Genomic DNA, 14,040 nt, shown 5'->3' on the forward strand with positions numbered 1-14,040 from the left:
GATCTCGGATGATTTAAGCGACGTACGAAAAATACCCCCCCAGGTATGATGAACCACCACACGTTTAATTGGCCACCAATGAATGAGTGTATCCTGGCGAGGATTGGCTCCTGGTTTCAGCCCAATGCTGCCAGAATAGGCTATGATATGCCACACCCATAGAATGTTAAAGCATGTTATTTTGTACAAATCATTTTTAATGCGGTGGACGGTCAGAAATAATAAAGAAAAGCCAATTAAAAACAATCAGAGTGTAATCCGATCACTTAATAAGCATGAGAACACTTAAACAGATGCCAGTAAACCTCATTTTTAAATTAATATGTTGTTATTCGGAATATGAAGCTCCTTTTTGACTGATGTCTCTTGCTTAATCATTTTACTGAGAATAAAATTGTTATAGAATTACACAATCATTGCAGTTGCAAAGGAAGTCATAGCTATTTCTGTAATTCTTTCATTTAAAATGGATCAAAGTTTTATTAAATATGCACCAAGCTGTCAAAATAGGGGAAACCAAAGAGCTATTTCAGTTTACTAATTAAAGTAGAAAAATATTAATTCTGTTGGCAAAAGTGCTTTTCTGAAATTTTAAATTTGTTCGCAGCACATAGTGAGAATATAATGTGACAATGGCAAAAAAAAAAAATCAGTGAATAAATCGAACTCAGCTAGGACAAACTGCGGTGAACAACAATGTTTCATATAATTTTATGTAATGATAAAATCAAGAGCATTACAGAATATAAGTGTTTTGTTAGTTTATGTTATTTAATAATGTACAAATATTATGTGTCAAATGAAGCAATTGACTGAGTTGAGTGTTCAGTGGAGTATACAGCTTGAACCCTTAACTTTGCAATTTAAAACTGATCATGCTGCCAATTAAAGCAGAAAAATGTAAAAACTTAAACCTTTACCATTCACATAAGTTATCACTAACAAATTAGCAAAAAATGCATTCTCTTTGTGTGTATGATATGTATTGTAATAGGATTTGCGATTGTGTGAGGTTTGGAAAGGATGGTTGGTGATCCCTTTCCTGGACGGGAAGCCAAAGAAATAGAAGGACAAGCGTGATCAATATAATCTCTAGTTCTCAAGAAGGCAACCTGGATTCATCACCCATAGGATTGCCTGAGATTTGTAGCCTTTGCAAGCAATCTTGTTGTTAGACTACTCAAGAGCCACTTGTGGGAACTCTCAGCAGGCAGCCACTTTATTTTTAAAGGGACTCGGCTGACCTGCAAGTGCTACTTTGTTATGTCTCTGTGACACCAGAAATACACCTGGAATATCTGCACCTTAGTCAGGTGAGCTTGGAGTTAGGAGAGAAGCAGTAGCAAGGAATCACCTGGTGGAGAGAAAGAGGAAGTCACAAAACATGCAGGAATAGAAAGGAGACCAAGAGAAGAAGAGCTTGCTGATGCAGGGAAATACTACAAAGTAGTGTGTCTTTATGTGTTTTCTGTAGCCATCTCCGCCCATTAACTGACCTGTAGATCCTTCAGCCCAAACCTACCTAGCTCTGCGTCATATCTATATATATATATATATATATATATAGGTATATATATAATTAGACACTTTACAATACAGTGGGAGAGGCAAGAACATGTGTATGTGTGTCTATATGTAAGAAACCTAACCCAAAATCAGATTAGATAAACCTTGCCTTAAAGATGATTTTAACTAATGTTACCTTCCACTTTATAGCAGCCATGACTTCAACTGTTTTTTAAACTGTAGATAAATAGTCATCAGAATAAGTATAATAAACATAAGCAAATTCTACAGCAACTGGGAACTCAAAGGACACCTGGGACATATTAACATAAACACAGCTGTCACTTTTGTTGAGGGTGTTGTGTGCTGCTGCTGTAGACTCAATACATTGCAGTGTTTGCTAAGCAGTATTCGTTTATTGTAAATTCTAGGAAAGAAATTTTGTACACTTTATGATTTCAGAAAATTTTAACTATTTTCATGGTGCCACAAATTTACTATATTTCAGAGGCTTGGTAACTAAGATTGACTGCGTGTGCATTACAGTGCACACCATAGACATGTTAATCCTTTTCTAAGTATTCAAATAACCATAATATCATTTACATGTATTCCTTTAGCAGAAGCATTCACCAAGATCGCCTAGCAAGAGGTCAAAATAATCAAGTAAACAATCTCATGGACTCTTTTGGAACAGCTATTAAGGGCATGGTTACAAAATTGATCATCTCAAACGAAGAGCTCAAAACAAAATACCAGCCAGCTATCAGACAAGAAAATACCAGCCAGCTATCAGACAAAAGAAGCCAATTCTTCACTGTAACTTGTTGTGTTAGACATTGTTACCTTGAAGTAGTCAGTACTGAAAAGAATCTAGATGATTTCCTATAGTTTAATACTGCTTATTCACAACTTCAGAGTCCTAGGCACTAAAAAATGACTAGCCATTGTTTATGTTGAGTTTGCAGATGCTGCCCAGGTCCCTATAGATTTGTTTTGGTTGGCCAGGTTTCCTGTCCTCCTTCATCTCTAGCTTGATTGACTGCCCTAAATTAGCACAGTTTGGGCATATGGATGTGATCTGCAATAGACTATTCCCATTCAGGGCTGATTCTTACCAGATCTGATAAGGTGGGTGGTAGTACAAGAAGCTTGTATTGGAAAAAAAGAGGTTTGGAAACTCAATGAATAAATGAAAGATTTTCCTTAATGTTACACATTACAGAATCATTTTAAAAGAACATTATTATTGCTTTTCCTAGTTGCCTTCTCATCGATATCGATTCTTAGTGTGGCATCACTTGGAAACAAATGCTATTGATGGATCTCAACTCAGCAGCCCAAGAATCCGAGAAGGTAAGAAAATCTTCTAACTAAGAAGAACAGAATAAAAATTATAATATATATATATATATATATATATATATATATATATATATATATATATATATATATATATATATATATATATATATAAATCAGAGCACATATGTAAATCACAGCATGTGGATAATTCTTGCCCTCGGATAGCACATTTAAATAAACATACTGTGCAAAAGTGTAGGCACTTGTGAGAAAATGCTATAAAGCAGAAAAAAGTAAATGAAATTGATATTTGTTGTGACCACTTGCAAGTAGCTTCTAAAGATACAGCAGATTGTTCCAAGCCTTTTAGAGAACTTAACTACTGTTCCACTGCACATTTTGCATTGTGGGTGCTGTACAATATCTGTTGCAGGATTCCTTGTTCCTCTTTTTGCTGCAAATAGTTTTTAATGGTTTTCATTGTATGCTAGGGGTCATTGTAATGCTGCAGAATGAAGCTGAGGGACCGATTAGATGCTTCCCTGATGGTATTGGTGGATGAATAAGAATCTAGCTTTCCTTCACAGAAGTGAGAGGACCATCAGTTTTAATTAATTCTTCATCTCTTTTTGCAGAAATGCAATTCCAAAACAGTAGGAAACCTCCAATATGCTTCAGCATTGACTGCAGAAATTCATCCATGTACCATTCTCGAGCCCTTTGGCGGATAAACTGCTTTCTCTTAGAAGCTAAGGGCTATATGCCTACAGAAATCTCACATTTTGTATCTGGGAAAGGATCTGTTACTTTCTTAGGTTCTTTCTTTAAGGACCTTGACGTTTCTTATTGTATGGGTTCACATTTTGCAAAAGAAACTCAAAAATATGCTCTTTTCTATTGACACACTAGTTCAGAAGACATAAAATAACCATCTAAGACATATATTTTTGTGAAATATCTAACTTGCCTATGACTTTTGCACAGTACTGTATATAGTGCCTTAAAAAGTGATTAGACTTTTTTTAATGTGGTTAGATTACAAATGATGCTTAAACATTTTCTTCCAAATTGTATTTTTATATTCAACTCTAAAGAAGAAAATTATTAATCAGTAGTTGTCTTAAAGTGATGAGACACTATGGTGTAACACCCTAACTCAGAATACTATAATGAGTGTTGAAAATTTCATAAGATCTGTAAGGCACTGGGGCCCTCATTTGTGATCTAACTTAATTGAAGGACATTTAAGTTGAAAGGAAAGAATTTTCGATACGGCATGGATTTCGATTTATATGCCTTTTAGCTGACAATTCATTTTCCCTTAAAATTCTCCTTAATTCTTTAAAAAAGCATTCAATTGATGAAGATTTATAAAGTTCAAATAAAGATTCTGATAACTATGTTTATATTTAACTAGGGCCTCCAGAATCAGAATGCTTCTTGAGAAGAGAAGAGAACTATATAAGAGGAAAATCAAGAACAGAAGCAAAGGAAAAATGGGAAGAATGGCTTACAGAAAACTGGGAAAATTGTGTGGTATGAACTTAAAAGTGATCTGGGGTTATAAAATATAAAACTGAAATATTTGACTTGCTTATATGAGTAGTGATCAAAAAGTTCTGAGTCTGAACCTGAATGGGGTAATCTGCGGTACTGATTTTGTGCACTAAATTATGTGAACTAACTTTCTATCTATTGTGTATTTTAGTTTATGTTCCTATTTTAGGATCAAATTACCATGAATGTCAAAAAATGCAAACTAGAAAAGAATGTTCCATCAAAGATTCCGTCTTGCAAAGAGAATATTTGCCATGGCCAGTCTCCTTCATAGGCCACAAATGACAGGTGGTCTGTGGAATTCTGTCATGGTAGGAACTCTGACTTGAAGATAAGCTGAAATCTATATGGCTTTTGACATTAATGACAAAAGAAAATGCTGCCACTAAAATTCAAGTGTTAATAGAAAAACAAAACATGATATAGCGTGATATAGCAAACACTATAGGGATTAATTATAAGTAAAATTAACCCATTCTTTAAGAAGAATTCAGCATGAGCAATGTCTGTGCATGTTAGGTACCCAACACAACACCTTAAAGGAAAGATCCTGAAATGCTTTCTAAAGTATTTCTCCATATTCAGTGTTCCAGAAAGAATCTCAAGCAAATCAATTTGGAAATGGTGGCATTTCAAGATGTGTTTTGTAACTGGGAATGACACTGGGATGTACTGTATCAATATGTCCCACAGAGTCTATAGTTGAAACAATAGAAGCATGGTGATTCTCCGGCACTAGAGCATTTCAAGGTTCAAGACAATGCTGGCAAGGTCATGTGCAGTGTTTTTTTTTTTTTTTTTTGTATGATCTTTAAGTGTTGTCCATATTAATTATCTGCCTGAAACGTCCCACATAAATCATCAATATTATACTGAAAAGTGTCAAGGAAAGCTGTTGAACAACTCCCTTCTGCATAAAATCAACATCCCTAAATACACTGTACTTCCAATGCAGTTGCAAAGGTTGCTTTGTGAAACTGTGGCTTGAGAGACACCTGACCCAGCCTGTTCTCCAGACATGAATCTGTATGACTATGATCTCCTGCCGATTTTGAGGGGTTATCACTGTGTGGTTAAACATGTCAGTGATTAAAGTCATCAGGGGAGCTACAGAAAAGTGGCAGCATAACCAAGTCAACTCATATTATTTGATGAGCATAGAGAAGCTTTATGAAAATAATAAGAAATGATCATGAAGAGTTATCTTAAAAAATACAATTTGCTCAGTTTTACTCAGTTTTCCTTTAAAGGTCAGTCTCAAAACATTTTCATCACCATTCATACATCAGTACAAAGATGTTTCAGTGAGTAAAGACAAAACAGCAACTAACTTCAGAAAAGGAGATACAATGTAAGCCATTTTTCAGTGTGGATTCTCACATCTTCAAGATAGTTGTTTCAATGCTCTACATGCTTTTTCATCTCTATGAGGGGAAAAAAAACCATTACAATTCTGTGAAAAATTTCATTGTCCCTGAATATCCCACTGTTCCTAAACATATACCAGAAACCTTGTATGTCCTTAATCACTGCACCAAGTCAGCCATCCCCCATTCAGTCAGCCAAAGCATTTCCCTAGCCAGAATTGTCACTTTCATCTCAAATCTCCATTGGAGATTTTATCTAGTATTTAGTTGTAAGGAATTATATAGGTAATGATGTTTTTGTTATTTGAAATACATTCAGTACCTTTCATGTGTGCTGTGTGTCTACACGGATCTGTATAAATGTACGATAAAGTAAGAAATGTTAGGTTTTGTAGGCAGAAATATATGTGTTTATTATATCAAATATAACCCGCTTGAATGTGAGTTTTTACTTTTGTAACAATTGCACTTATGCGATGTCAAGGTAATTACAACAGCACACAGAAATAAATTGTCATTTAGTATTATTAACGTTTACAACTAACAAATTTAAAGATTGTTACTCAAATGAAATGTATTTATTATATCAAATATAACTTTTTGAATGTGAAACACAAACACACACATACATGAAAACATATTTATTTGAAAACAATATTTGGACTATTACACATTCACTGCAACATGCCATTTGAACGATTTCTTTTTATTTGGTTATATTTTTGAATTAAGGCACACTTGTTTTGTTATACCTTTTGTGAAAGTGTTTAGATTCCAGTAACCACTTGAAGTCCAAATATAAATACTGCAACCGGCAATCAAATATATGATGCCCTGTGACCGCTATCAAACAATTATATGGCATTTGTGCTTTGACAACAAGGACAGTCATGCAGAGTGGGTAAAAAAATGACAGATTTGCTGCAATCTTGGACATCTGGCAACGTTTTGTTCTGAACTGTATTTTGAGTTACAACCCAGGACAAAATATTACTGTCAATGAGCAACTGTTTCCAACCATGGTTTGTTGTTCTTTCTTGCAATACAAGCCTGACAGATTTGAATTGCAGCAGATTTGAAGACAAAATGCTTGTGCAATGCTACTCCTTATTTAGGAAAAGAATGCAGTCATCCCACGGGAAAAAGACTTTACAAGAATATTGTCATAAAGCTTATGGAGCCATTTCTGGACAAGATCAGAACTGTAACAGCAGACAACGTCTTTACATCGCTGTTGCTGACTAATAGATTGCAACACAACTCTGCTTGCACCATAAATAAGGTACAATGAAAACATTCACCTCCACCTAAAGACACTTAAGGACACGAGGAATTGTCCACGCTAATGTTTAGAACTGGCAGTGCCATGCTGGCGGTGTATGTGCCAAGAAGAAGAAGTCAGTCTGCATTCTTAGTACCATGAACCAAAAAATGGAGATTGGGGATGATTGAAAAAAAAAAACCCAAACATGGTCACAGACCACAACCACATAAAGGTATGTGAATATATATAATGTTGCATCAGTGCCACAATGTTTTCTGATGTGCACTATACAGTCATGGCCAAAAGTTTTGAGAATGACACAAATATTAATTTTCACAAAGTTTACTGCCTCATTTTTTATGATGGCAATTTGCATACACCCCAGAATGTTATGAATTAATTGCAAAGTCCTTCTTTGCCATGAAAGGACCTGCTGACATCATTTCAGTGATCCTCTCGTTAACACAGCTGAGAGTGTTGACGAGGACAAGGCTGGAGATCACTCTGTCATGCTGATTGAGTTAGAATAGAGATGTTCAATTGTTGTGAAGAAGGCTTCAGAGCACCCAAGAAAGTCCAGCAAGTGCCTAAAGTCTCTTAAAGTTGATTCAGCTGCGGGATTGGGGCTCCACCAGTGCAGAGCTTGCTCAGGAATGGCAGCAGGCAGGTGTGAGTGCATCTGCATGCAAAGTGAAGCAAAGACTTTTGGAGGATGGCCTGATGTCAAGAAGGGCAGCAAAGAAGCCACTTCTCTCTAAGTAAAACATCAGGGATAGACTTGATATTCTGTAGCTGGTACAGGGATTGGACTGCTGACGACTGGGGTAAAGTCATTTTATCTAATGAATCCCCTTTCCAATTGTTTGTGGCATCTGGAAAAAAGATTGTCCGGAGAAGAAAAGGTGAGCGCTACCATCAGTCCTGTGTCATGCCAACAGTAAAGCATCATGAGATCACTCATGTGTGGGATTGCTTCTCAGCCAAGTAAGTGGGCTTACTCACAGTTCTGCCTAAGAACACATCCATAAATAAAGAATGGTATCAAAATATCCTCCGAGAGAAACTTCTCCCAACCATCCAAGAACAGTATGCTGATGAACAGTGCCTTTTCCAGCATGATGGAGCACCATGCCATAAGGCGAAAGTGAAAACTAAGTGGCTCGGGGAACAAAATACCAACATTTTGGGTCCATGGCCAGGAAACTCCCCAGACCATTGAGAACTTATGGTCAATTCTCAAGAGGCAGGTGGACAAACAAAAACCCACAAATTCTGGCAAACTCCAAGCCTTGATTATGCAAGAATGGGCTGCCAGGGTGAATTGCAGAGGTCTTGAAAAATAAGGGCCAACATTGCAAATATTGAGTCTTTGCATAAACTTAATGCAACTGTCAATAAAAGCCTTTGAAACTTATGAAATACTTGTGATTATACTTCAGTATACCATAGAAACATCTGACAAAAGCACTTAAGCAGCAAAGGTTGTGAAAACCAATACTTGTGTCATTCTCAAAACTTTTGGCAATGACTGTACAGGTCATAAAACAATTTTATTTAAAATGTTACATATATTTTTGTCTCTCTCCCTTTTTTTTTTTTTTTTTTTTATAAACAGTGTGGCATTGACGTCATGGACCAGAAGGTGTGTGCTTATACGGTATGAGCAGGAACATGCAAGAAGCCGGTTGCTGTGTTCTACAACATGCTTGATCTGGCGGTGATGAACGCACACTTACTGTACAAGGCATGCCTGGGGTACACTGAAAAAAAGAAAAGTGTTCTTGGCTTGCCTTGCAGAAGAATTTTATTGTCGCTTCTTACAGGAAAAGGCGATGGAAAAAGAAAAGGATGCAACTTTTACAACAAGTTCCTGTTCCCAGACCACCGCCTCCTCCTGGAAACAAAAGTCAGTGCCAGGTGCTCCTTAGCTGTAATAGAAACCATAGCACAGAGTGGTGTGTACAGTGCAACAAGTACACCTGTCGTAAATGTAAGAAAGAGGGTCCTTGGGTGTGCGGAAACTGTTAACATTTGAATTTGACAATTGTATATATCGTGGTACTGACCACTCTGTACTCTTCTTCCCTCTGCGTGTCCTAATGGATTGCAGTATGGGCATCACCTGTGTAACAATGTTTACAACCTGTGTAACAATGTTTACATTGTTACACAGTGTGTAAAGTTCTAGTTTCAGATTTTATAAAAATGAAGACTTGTGTGTGTGTGTGCACTCATAAAAGAGAGAGAGAGAGCTAGAGAGACAAAGATTTGATGTCATTCAAGTGGTTGTTGGAATATAAAATAAACACTTTCACAAAAGATATACTGAAACAAGTGTGCTTTTATTCAAGACTTAAACTGAATAAAAAGAATTGTTCAAATGACAAGTTGCTGTGAATGTGTAAAAAATACAAAGTCCAAATACAGTTTTCATTGATGTATGTATTTTTGCATATTTGACATTCAAGTAGTTATATCTGCTATAATAAATACTTTTCATTTGAGTAATAGTCTGTGTAAATTTGTTAGTTGTAAAAGTTTAATGCTAATTGTCATATTATTTCTGTATGCCGTTGTAATTACCTTGACGTCACTATAAGTGCGATTGTCGCAAAAGTAAAAACTCACTTTCAAGCGGTTATATTTGATATAATAAACACACACATTTGAGTTGTGTCTAAAAGACCTAACATTTCTTATTTCATCGTACATTTCATCGTTGTACACATGGAGCACACATGAAATGTATGTATCTCAAATAACGATATATCATTACCTATGCAATTCCTTAGAACTCATTGCTAAATAAAATCTTCAGTACAGATTTGAGCTGAAAGTCAAAATTTTGGGTGGGGTATGGCTTCTGATGGTCAAATGGGGGATGGCTGAGCACAGGTTGAGTGCTGCTAATTGATGCGTTTGCCAAACAAAAGCGGTTATCCACGGGCAATTGATGCAGTGATTGAGGACTTATGAGTTTCTCGCATATGTTTAGGAACAGTAGGGTGTTCAAGGAGAACAAAATTTTTCTAGAGATTCTCATAATCATGATGCTAAAGGTGTCTTTACTTTCACTTTAATTTTGCACCAATACTGTATGGATAAACATTTCAGATACTACAAGAAGGTTATGCTTTTTATTTCCCCATATACAGCCAGTAGCTTTGCTGCTTTTTTATTTCCCCATATACAGCTGGTAGCTTTGCTGCTTTTTGGACTTTCATGCTGTTTTTCCTTTTTTATAATGTTTGTATGTCCTCCTCCTGTTCTTCTAGCACTCTAGCTTCCTCCCAATTGTTCTCATGTACAGTACATTGACAACTGTAAACTAACCCAGGGTAACTGTGCATACACAGCAGTGAACTTTGTTCCCCTCTAAGGCTGAGTTGCTACCAGATTTAATTTTGCACTGGGTCACATTGAATAGGTAGCGAGGTTACATAAATTCAATTAAAAATATGTAAAAGTCCTGTAGTGTTTTTGTTGTGGTGGATTTTGTACAAGAATTGCCATGTGTTGTACATTGGTGCAGTGTTGTGTACTGTTGTGTCAAGAGCTTCAAGGACCTGGGTTTGTATCTTGTAAAATTAGTGTCAGTATGGGTTTTCTGCATGCACTTTAGTTTTCTTCCAAAATTGTGAATATTATATTGATTGGTGAAGCTAAATTGGTCTTATTGGTAGGTGAGTTAATTAGTCTTGATAAAGACTTGCATTTAGTTAATGGTTAGGTCCTAATTGTGAATCTAGTAATAAGCCTCAGCTCCTTGTGATGATAAAATTAAATAAGTGGGTTGAGTGAAGGTGGGGGTGGATAGACCGATAGATGGATGTATGGATACATTTGCTATTCAGTAAATGTTTTAACTTTAATTTTCTTTGAGGTTTTCTCCTTTTTTGCACCCTGTACTCCAATTCCAATATTCACTAAATGTTGTTATGTTTACAACTATAGGATTTGAACTTATCATATCAAGACCTTGGAGATCCTTACCAGATGGAACATTTCTACAAAATCCTTAAACGTTTGATACGAGTGGAACGACTTCAGTTGGTGGACAATTCTTTAAAGGATTTGAGTCCAATTAGACTGCCAAGGTTGGTTAAAGTCTTCATAATCAATAACTCTTTAAATACTTTAATAATAATGCCTGGCTGTGTGCATTATGCCTTAAAAATTTAAAAGGATTGTTATGGAACCCTAGCATATGCATTTTTGATTCTGATATTGCAAGGTTCAGCCTGAGGATTCTCATTTTTGTCATGTTACACTGTGATATCACTTTTAGCAATATACCTCATTATGCCATTGCCTTATTCTTAGAAAAACAAGTTAACAGCTTCAGGAAACAAACTGCATGGTTCATTCTGAATGTTTTGACTGAACTTTAGACATTGTACCATGCACTGTAATTGTTGGGCACCTTTATGCTTTTGCAGTCGTCTTTCTTGTGTGTTTTTATGTATTCTTCTGTAAGTCTCACACAGTAAAAGAACATTGGTATCTGAAATTTAATAGAAGAATAATGTTGCAAAGATTGAATTTTAATTATTATTGAAACCTGGATCATTTTGTAATGATGAGAAACAAAGTGAGAGACGCAGTAAATTCTTGTGTGCCAGAAGAGACACACGCATCAATGCTGTATATGATTTAGCAGTTGTTTTTTAAATATGTAGCGTTTGTAAATTGTTATCTGCTCCTAGTGGTTAAATCATTTTGTAAATCAAGGCCATGTTTTTTACCACTTGTAAGATGCCAGCTGAAAACTCACTGCTTGATAAATAAGAGGAAAGCAGTCAGTGCATCAAGTTCATTTGATAAGAAGTTTCAAGTGATATTTTAAACTCTGATCATTACAGTCGTGGCTAAAAGTTTTGAGAATGACACAAGTATTGGTTTTCACAATATTTGCTGCTTCAATGTTTTTGTCAGATGTTTCTATGGAATACTGAAGTATAATTACAAGCATTTCATAAGTTTCAAACGCTTTTATTAACAATTACATTAAGTTTATGCAAAGAGTCAGTATTTGCAGTGTTGGCCCTTCTTTTTCAAGACCTCTGCAATTCGCCCTGGCAATGCTGTTAATCAACTTCTAGGCCAAATCCTGACTGATCACTGGCCATTCTTGCATAAAGAATGCTTGGAGTTTGTCAGAATTTGTAGATTTTTATTTATCCACCTGCCTCTTGAGGATTGACCACAAGTTCGCAATGGGATTAAAGTCTGGGGAGTTTCCTGGCCATGGATCCAAAATTTCGATGTTTTGTTCCCTGAGCCACTTAGTTAACACATTTGCCTTATGGCACGGTGATCCATCATCCTGGAAAAGGCATTGTTCGTCACCAAACTGCTCTTGGATGGTAGGGAGAAGTTGCTTTCGGAGGATATTTTGGTACCATTCTTTATTCATGGTTGTGTTCTTAGGCAAAATCGTGAGTGAACCCATTTCCTTTGTTGAGAAGCAACCCCACACATGAATGGCGTTAGGATTCTTTACTGTTGACATGACACAGGACTGATGGTAGCGCTCACCTTTTCTTCTCCGAACAATCTTTTTTCCGGATGCCCCAAACAATGGGAAAGGGGATTCATTAGATAAAATGACTTTACCCCAGTCGTCAGCAGTCCAATCTCTGTACCTTTTGCACAATACCAGTCTGTCCCTGACGTTTTACTCGGAGAGAAGTGGCTTCTTTGCTGCCCTTCTTGACATCAGGCCATCTTCCAAAAGTCTTTGCCTCACTGTGCGTGCAGATGCACTCACACCTGCCTGCTGCCATTCCTGAGCAAGCTCTGCACTGGTGGTGCCCCAATCCAGCAGCTGAATCAAAAAGGCATGGTTAGTAGAAGTTTCTGTTGGAGAATCTAGAAACAAGCAGGAAATTTTGTGAAAACCAATACTTGTCTCATTCTCAAAACTTTTGGCCACAACTGTAGATTCAAAGTCCAGAGTGCTGAACATTATGCTCTGTAATCAAGACATTTATTTTTTCAGTTGCAAAAATAGAGATACTTAAATTACAACAGTCCTTGAAATATGTATTATGGTCAATAGTGAATTAGATGTGAATGCTTTATATTTTGGCCAGAGGTTTAGATCTCATATTTGAAATGCTTCTTGATATAGTCTGTGCTGTGAAATGGAGTCCTGGCCTCAATGTTGTGCAAATGATTAATTTACAATTGCAGCAATATACAGTATTTCAATCCTTTATTGAGACAACCAATCACCAGATGGAAGATATTGTTGCCAAACACTAAGTAGTAGTTTGTCTCTTCTTTTCATTCTTTTATCATGAAAAGAACATTCAAGGTATTCTTTGATGTGGTTTCTGCTATGTCCTGGCTTTTGCAAAATATGTAAATAATGTGTGTAGTCTTAAATTCCTTTAACTCCGGTCAAACATTGTTGGGTGGTTCTATTTTTACATACCTTTTTCTACTACACCAAAGATTTTTTAAATGGAGTAGAGTCTCATAACTTAATACACCCACCCTTCATTGTTTGTTCTGGTGAGCGGTATGGTGGTAGCTTGATCAATTGAAACATTTTAGATCATCTAGCCAGCCATCCCCAAATACTTTGGTAAATTCTTCAGACCAGCTGAGAGATATACTCACACAGAGGTTAATTTACAGCATAAAGCATTTATTGTAGAATCTGTAAGCAGGTTGAAAGCATATCTGCCTAGCTGCCTTGCTAGTGACACAAACAATTTTTGTGATTGAAAACAGTCTGGTCTTTCAAATGACAAAAGCAGAAGTCACACCATGTTTGTTGTTTGACACAAAATAACAACAGAAATGTTGTAGGTTTTAATCCTGGAAGTTATAATCAACTATCCTAAAGCAGGCATAGTTCCCACAACTATGTCTAGAAAATAAAACTTGATATCCTCTTATGTGCTTACAACTAGGCAATGTTATTGTCCCATTTATTAAGTGTTGACATTGCAAACACACAAATAAAGCTTTTGGCACTTGTTGTGCTTGATAATCTGAACATAATAGAAATGATCACAAAGCGTTGTGGTT

General features: G+C 36.3%; 1 protein-coding gene across 1 annotated transcript in view; it reads left to right on the top strand.

Moving 5' to 3' along the window:
- Positions 1–14,040, top strand: part of LOC114646336 (uncharacterized) — a 31,264-nt gene that overhangs the window by 12,838 nt on the left and 4,386 nt on the right. The window contains exons 3-5 of the mRNA XM_028794492.2: positions 2,769–2,862; positions 4,229–4,347; positions 10,954–11,096. Coding sequence (XP_028650325.1) covers positions 2,769–2,862; positions 4,229–4,347; positions 10,954–11,096 — 356 coding nt within the window. The remainder of the gene's footprint in view (positions 1–2,768; positions 2,863–4,228; positions 4,348–10,953; positions 11,097–14,040) is intronic.

This window comes from Erpetoichthys calabaricus, chromosome 2, assembly GCF_900747795.2.
Source record: "Erpetoichthys calabaricus chromosome 2, fErpCal1.3, whole genome shotgun sequence".
NCBI classification, from domain to species: Eukaryota; Metazoa; Chordata; class Cladistia; order Polypteriformes; family Polypteridae; genus Erpetoichthys; species Erpetoichthys calabaricus.